At 40.8% G+C, this 7,948-nt stretch overlaps 1 protein-coding gene across 7 annotated transcripts in view; it reads left to right on the top strand.

Moving 5' to 3' along the window:
* The first annotated feature begins 2,395 nt into the window (after nucleotides 1–2,395).
* Nucleotides 2,396–7,948, top strand: part of LOC115114355 (ATP-dependent 6-phosphofructokinase, platelet type-like) — a 35,168-nt gene continuing 29,615 nt past the window's right edge. For 3 of the 7 annotated variants that reach the window (XM_065013379.1, XM_029642518.2, XM_029642516.2), the window contains exon 1: nucleotides 2,406–2,624. In XM_065013379.1, the coding sequence (XP_064869451.1) occupies nucleotides 2,531–2,624 (94 nt within the window). In that variant the 5' untranslated portion in view covers nucleotides 2,406–2,530. Of the gene's footprint in view, nucleotides 2,625–7,948 lie in introns of all 7 variants that reach the window. The other 4 variants (XM_065013380.1, XM_029642521.2, XM_065013378.1 and 1 more) reach the window with 4 other exon arrangements.

Raw genomic sequence — 7,948 nt, 5'->3', positions numbered from 1 at the left:
CTTTTGGATAGGGTTAAACAACCAACCAGTTAGAACCCTTAGAAACAAAGGAGATGTTTACGCAACATGATTGAGCAACTCCCGGCCAGTTAAGGCTGTCAATGAGGGACTACTTTTCTCACGAATTAAGCCACAAAAACGCACAAAAACGCACGAAATTGGCTGAAATGCATTTTGTACATATATGCACGAATTGATTGTGAGACTGTGTTGCGTGGTGACATGCAGGACCAAACAGTTGAAGTGTACCTATGATAAAAATGACAGACCTCTACATGCTTTGTAAGTAGGAAAACCTGCAAAATTGGCAGTGTATCAAATACTTGTTCTCCCCACTGTATACACACTCACACACGCTCACACCTAGACTCGAACACACACAGAAACACACTCCCACTCTCTCACACACAGAACACACATACCCACGCTACACACACACTCCATGACTGCTGCTACTTGATACCTACGGTGCCTTCAGAAAGTATTCATACCCCTTGATTTATTCCACATTTTATTGTGCTATAGCCTGAATTTTATAATGGCCTTTGATCATGTTTGAGCTGTCACTACAACTTGATTGGAGCACCCTCCTATCCACATCGATGGAACAGTAGTGGAGAGGGTAGTAAGTTTTAAGTTCCTCGGCGTACACATCACAGACAAACTGAATTGGTCCACCCACACAGACAGCATTGTGAAGAAGGCGCAGCAGTGCCTCTTCAACCTCAGGAGGCTGAAGAAATTCGGCTTGTCACCAAAAGCACTCACAAACTTCTACAGATGCACAATCGAGAGCATCCTGTCGGGCTGTATCACCGCCTGGTACGGCAACTGCTCCGCCCACAACCGTAAGGCTCTCCAGAGGGTAGTGAGGTCTGCACAGCGCATCACAGGGGGCAAACTAACTGCCCTCCAGGACACCTACACCGCCCGATGTCACAGGATGGCCATAAAGATCATCAAGGACAACAACCACCCGAGCCACTGCCTGTTCACCCCGCTATCATCCAGAAGGCGAGGTCAGTACAGGTGCATCAAAGCTGGGACCGAGAGACTGAAAAACAGCTTCTATCTCAAGGCCATCAGACTGTTAAACAGCCACCACTAATATTGAGTGGCTGCTGCCAACACACTGACTCAACTCCAGCCACTTTAATAATGGGAATTGATGGGAATTGATGTAAAATATATCACTAGCCACTTTAAACAATGCTACTTAATATAATGTTTACATACCCTACATTATTTATCTCATATGTATACGTATATACTGTACTCTATATCATCTACTGCATCTTTATGTAATACATGTATCACTAGCCACTTTAAACTATGCCACTTTACATACTCATCTCATATGTATATACTGTACTCGATACCATCTACTGCATCTTGCCTATGCCGTTCTGTACCATCACTCATTCATATATCTTTATGTACATATTATTTATCCCTTTACTCTTGTGTGTATAAGGTAGTAGTTTTGGAATTGTTAGTTAGATTACTCGTTGGTTATTACTGCATTGTCGGAACTAGAAGCACAAGCATTTCGCTACACTCACATTAACATCTGCTAACCATGTGTATGTGACAAATCAAATTTGATTTGATTTGATTTCAGTAGATTGGACATGATTTATAAAGAAACACATCTGTCTACACAAGGTCCCACAGCTGACAGTGCACGTCAGAGCAGAAACTATACCATGAAGTCCAACAAACTCCAAGATAGAATTGTGATGAGGCATATATCTGGGGATGGTTATACAACTATTTTTATAGTGTTGAAAGTTTCCAAGAGCACAGTGGTCTCCATCATTGGGAAATTGAAAAAAAACATGGAACTACCCAGACTCTGTCTATAACTGTCCGTCCGACCAAACTGAGCAACCGGGCAAGAATGACCTTAGTTAGGGTGGTGACCAAGACCACTCTGATATAACTACAGTGTTTCTTGGCTGAGATGGGAAAACCTGCCAGAAGGACAACCGTCTCTACAGCACTTTACTCAATGCTTCCTGTTTAGCTGTTCCTCGGTCGTGACTAGTTACTACAGCCTCAAAGGCACAAACCCCGCCTATTTATACAGTTTAAAAGTGATTTTAAACCTAAACATAACGTTTAACCTAACCTTAACCATACTGCGAACATTATGCCTAACCTTAACCTTAAATTAAGACCAAAAAGATCCAAGAAAAAAAATCTATATTCAATTTTGACTTTGTGGCTTTGGTAAGTAGTGGACACCTTCCTAGTCCCTACCATCTTGTCGCTGTCGTAGTTTCTAAGGACCCAATTGGTCAGAAAAGTTTGAGGAATATACGTGATGCAGTAATCTAATGGATAACAGCACTGTCAATTAATTAATTACAGGAGGAAAGCTCCCTCATAGGCTCACTGCTGCCATCGGGAACAGTGGGGACATGAGCGTGTCGAGAGCAGGAAAAGGGGGCGTAATCACTTATTCTATTTCATAACAAAATACAACTACCGGTGTTCAGATATTATATTTGTGAAGGATAGACGAGCCATGGCGAAGCAGCAGGACACAAAGAAATTATTTGAGGATCTCTCTGGCGCCGGGAAATCCATCGGCGTTCTGACAAGCGGAGGAGATGCTCAAGGTATCGATTACTGAAACAAGTGGATAAGAGTGATATATTGTATCAAATGGATTACAGTGTAATAACTACATGATACTAAAAGGGAAACAAACTGTTGAGTTATCATTTTTCCAAGTGTTGTCATTGTTTAGCCTAAAGGATCCATTTATCTTACAATAGGCCTATTTGTTATCGTATGGTCAACAAAATGATGCAACAGATGATATGGTTGAGTATTGACACTGACAGTCGTATAAGCTATTTAACAGAAACATTTTAAATGTAGGGGCCTAACCATTCTTTTTTGAATTATTTGGAAGTTATGTTACAATATCTCGTAATTTAAAGAAATGTGATTATGCACTCTTATAACCGATAAAACACATGTAGCCTATAGGAGCAAATAAGTTAGGATACCATCTTTGAGGTTACTGAATCCTGCATTGCAGACTTCCAATCCTTGGGTAGATTACGTGGCGCAGAAATGTCAGTCTGCAGCTATCGCGCCCTGCATGTTAAAGTCTACATGCCAAGATTTTAGAGAGCAAAGATATAGACCTACACCTCAAATTCCATCATTGGCGCTTACCCAATATTGTAATGAATGTAACTTTATAGACTGTTGCAATGGCTTTCATCGTCGACTTCCCCTGTGCGTTAAAACAGGTCTTGTAGCGTGCATGACAGATGGGCAGACATCCACTTGAGTTGTGAGGAAGGGTGGGGGTCATGTACTGTAGACCAGGCCTACGTGAGGAGCGGGAAGTAGCGGGGTTTTCCCAAGAATTTATATATAAACTAGATGTCCGATTGGGGGAGCTATGTTGAAGCCACCGGACCTCCATCTTGACACGCCCCTACCTTGTAAAAAAATATTTTGGAATTGATAGAAATGCATTTATTAATGTCTACATTCGTTTTTGCCACACTTATTCTATTACAGACATCATACTTTTAAGTTATGTTATGTGAGCTAAGCATAAAAAAGGAAAATATATGAAAACATTTTCCTTAGAGTATACATTTTTGGAGATGACTAATGTTACTGGCCCCGCTACAACCAAAACATTGTAATGTTTGTTCTGTACATGTAATTTTGTTCTTGAAACATTTAATTGAAAAACTGTAGAATTCCATTCATTCCTGTGGAGGACTGCTCCTACTGGGGAATGCCAATATGTCTGATCTTTTGGTTCAAAGCCTCTCAATCCCCAGTCCAGGGTGTATAAACAGTTGAAGTTGGAAGTTTACATACACTTAGGTTGGAGTCGTTAAAACTCGTTTTTCAACCACACCACAAATTTCTTGTTAACAAACTATAGTTTTGGCAAGTCGGTTAGGCATGACACAAGTAAATATTTCAACAATTGTTTAGAAACAGATAGTTTCACTTATAATTCACAGTATCACAATTCCAGTGGGTCAGAAGTTTACATACAGTAAGTTGACTGTGCCTTTAAACAGCTTGGAAAATTATGTTATGTTTGGAGGAAAAAGGGGGAGGCGTGCAAGCCGAAGAACACCATCCCAACTGTGAAGCAGGGGGTGGCAGCATCATGTTGTGGGGGTGCTTTGCTGCAGGAGGGACTGGTGCACTTCACAAAATAGATGGCATCATGAAGATGGAAAATTATGTGGATATATTGAAGCAACATCTCAAGACTGGGTCTTCCAAATGGACAATGACCCCAAGTATACTTCCAAAGTTGTGGCAAAATGGCTTAAGGACAACAAAGTCAAGGTATTGGATTGGCCATCACGAAGCCCTGACCTCAATCCCATAGACGATTTGTGGGCAGAACTGAAAAAGCGTGTGTTAGCAAGGAGGCCTACAAACCTGACTCAGTTACACCAGCTCTGTCAGGAGGAATGGGCCAAAATTCACCTAACGTATTGTGGGAAGCTTGTGGAAGGCTACCCGAAACGTTTGACCCAAGTTAAACAATTTAATGGCAATGCTACCAAATACTAATTGAGTGTATGTAAACTTCTGACCCACTGGGAATGTGATGAAAGACATAAAAGCTGAAATAAATCATTCTCTCTACTATCATTCTGACATTTCACATTCTTAAAATAAAGTGGTGATCCTATCTGACCTAAGACAGGGATTTTTACTATGATTAAATGTCAGGAATTGTGAAAAACGAAGTTTAAACGTATTTGTCTAAGGTGTATGTAAACTTCCGACTTCAACTGTATAATGGGACATTTTTTCACCAAATATTTTTAATATAAGGTACGATCCTCGCTGCGCTTTGATAGGTGGGGGCAATGTACTGGTGGGGGTCATTAGCATATTTGGGGACACAGTCAAATATATGTATATTTGTGCCAACCATCAGTGGAAGTGTTGTTGCAGATTAAATTTGAGGGTTATGCCAGTGCAAGTTGAGCACCTCATTTGACACTGTCTGTTCTGCAAATGTTGTAAGAGCATGTGTCACTAACAAGCTGCTCTGTAGTTATTGTGCATTTTCCAGCAATTTAACAGCAACTTGTTGTTAGAAGTTGCTGTGAATTTGTATTTTCTTAATTAACTGGAAAACATTTGTCAGTAAGTTATTGTAAAATTCACAATAATTTACAGGCAACTGGCTGCCATGAGCAATACATGCCAGTAATGTTATGTGCCTTCACTGACTCTTCTGTTGACAACAAGCAACATTACTTGCTAATTGGCAGCATACTGTAGAAGTGGCAGCCTATCATAATATTGCAGGCGTGGCTTTCAGCTCCCATGAGAAGGAATATCATCCCAGTTAATGTGATCTGTTCTATTCTGCTCATAAACACGATCTTGTACACTGTCAGTTATCCAGCCTTGTTAAAAGCTGACGTACACTACATGACCTTCAACCTTCTGGGAAGAGAACTAGTGAGGTTAGGCACTGATGTTGAGCGATTATGTAAGGCTCGTAGTCGGCGTTCCAATTCACCCCAAAAGTGTTCGATGGGGTTGCCCCTGTGCAGGCCAGTCAAGTTCTTTCACACTGATCACGACAAACCATTTCTGCATGGACCTCGCTTTGTGCACAGGGGCATTGTCATGCTGAAACAGGAAAGGGCCTTCCCCAAACTGTTGCCACAAAGTTGGAAGCACAGAATCTCATTGTATGCTGTAGTGTTAACATTTCCCTTCACTAGAACTAAGAGGCCTAGTCCTAACCATGAAAAACCATTATTCCTCATCCACCAAACTACAGTTGGCACTATGCATTGGGGCAGGTAGCATTATCCTGGCATCCGCCAAAGCCAGATTCATCCGTCGGACTGCCAGATGACATTGTACATGGTGATTGCCCATGAAAACTCATTTTGTGAAGCTCCCAACGAACAGTTATTGTGCTGACATTGCTTCCAGAGGCAGTTTGGAACTTGGTAGTGAGTGTTGCAACCGAGGACTTGAGTACTCGTGGTCCCGTTCTGTGAGCTTGTGTGGCCTAAAACTTTGCGTCTGAGCCGTTTTTTCCTAGATGTTTCCACTTCACAATAACAACACTTACATTTGACCAGGGCAGCTGTAACAGGGCAGAAACTTGACGAACTGACTTGTTGGAAAGGTGGCATCCTATGACTGTGCCATGTTGAATGTCACTGAGCTCTTCAGTAAGGCCATTCTTCTGCCAATGTTTGTCTGTGGAGATTGCATGGCTGTGTGTTCGATTTTATACACCTGTCAGCAATGGGTGTGGCTGAAATAGCCAAATACACTAATCTGAAGGGGTGTCCACATACTTTTGCATATATAGTGTATCACCCAACCCTACTCTACAGCTTTAAAGATTGTTACTGTGCATGGCCCTAATATTGTGGCCTTACTTATAGCCTTCAAACACAGTGTTATGTCTATGACATTATGGGCATTTAAAGTATTCAATTTTCTTCTTCATTGGCTGATTGCTCCCAACTCATAGTAATCCCCACCCTGTTGACTACTTTACAATGGCAATGTCCATGCTGAAACAGGTTATACCCATAATGAATACTCTATCTATAGAACAGGTTCAACTTCACATGCATCCACTTATATCAGTCCATTCGTAACATTCATAACAACCTAACCATCTTCTATTTGATCAAGCAAATTAGCAATAACAAAATGTGTTGTCCAATTTTACACTCTTGTTGATCTCCATACAAAAATTCCTCACTTCTTGGGCTTATTTTCGTGGACAGATTTTGGGCAGAGTAAAACCTCTCACTTTTCCTCTTCCTCGAACTGACTATCCTCCTGAGACCCAGCAAAAAAAAGGGTTTGGATTTCTTATTTTTTATTTTTTTACACCACGTAAGTGTTTGGGGTGGGAAAAACATCTTACAAAGAACATTAAAATAGATATATATATATATATGTTCTATTTTATTTTAAATTTTCCATAAAATTATCTCAGTGGATCTCAGTTGATAATATGAAAAATGTAACATTACAGTAAATGTTGACAGTAGGTAGAAAACATCCAGATGAAAACTCACCAAACTGTTACTGAGATATTTACCTATTAGAAACAATTTGAATATCAAACTCACAAAAATTATAATTCCACAATTACACGCACTTACCATAAAATGTGCTAATTGTAATGGAAATTGTGATGGTTGCCATTTTGAAGAACCAGAAAGAAGAAATGATCAAGGTGACACTCATACACATATGGTATCATTGAAAAACCCAGAATGCCCTCTTAAAGGTACAACAGGACCTAACACAGTGGCAAGTATGGTCTTAGAGATATAGACCAAAAACGAATGTCCGTTAGAGAGAACAAAAATGAGTCTCAGGAGGCTACTATAATGTGGAAACCTAACTGACATCCCAGTTAAGGACTGTGGTAGTAATAGAGTAATAGTGACTCAGTCCTTCATTGCTTCATGCCTGGCTGTCATCCAGTAACAATATTGCAATCTCTGAATATGGACGGTCTTATTGGCATACAGGCTACAGTAGGCTGAGATTTCCACTGAACTTAGGATACTGTAGTAGGCTACATTTGCAATAATAGCCTATCTGTCATTGAAGTGTGACGTGGTGGGGAGTAGAGTAGTGGGCTACTCCCTTTCTCACCAGAGCACCAGTGACAGGAGCCTACAAGTTTCATTTATGATCATGTAATGACAATTCTAGCTCTCCACAATAGGGTTGGGCGATGTCAACCTTTGTCCTGTCGTGATTATGTACTCACTAAATATTGAGCTATACCTGGCCTGGGCAATCCCAGTACTTGGGGGCCCGATTGGTGTCACACCCCCCCCCCATCCCTAGCAAACACAGCTGATTTAAACTAGGTGCATTCTAAACTGAAGATCATGATTAGTTGACTATTGGAGTCAGGTGTGTTAGCTAA

The sequence above is a fragment of the Oncorhynchus nerka genome, linkage group LG9b, assembly GCF_034236695.1.
Source record: "Oncorhynchus nerka isolate Pitt River linkage group LG9b, Oner_Uvic_2.0, whole genome shotgun sequence".
Lineage (NCBI taxonomy): Eukaryota > Metazoa > Chordata > Actinopteri > Salmoniformes > Salmonidae > Oncorhynchus > Oncorhynchus nerka.
Note: the sequence above shows the minus strand (reverse complement) of the source record. Positions and strands in the feature narration are given on the sequence as shown.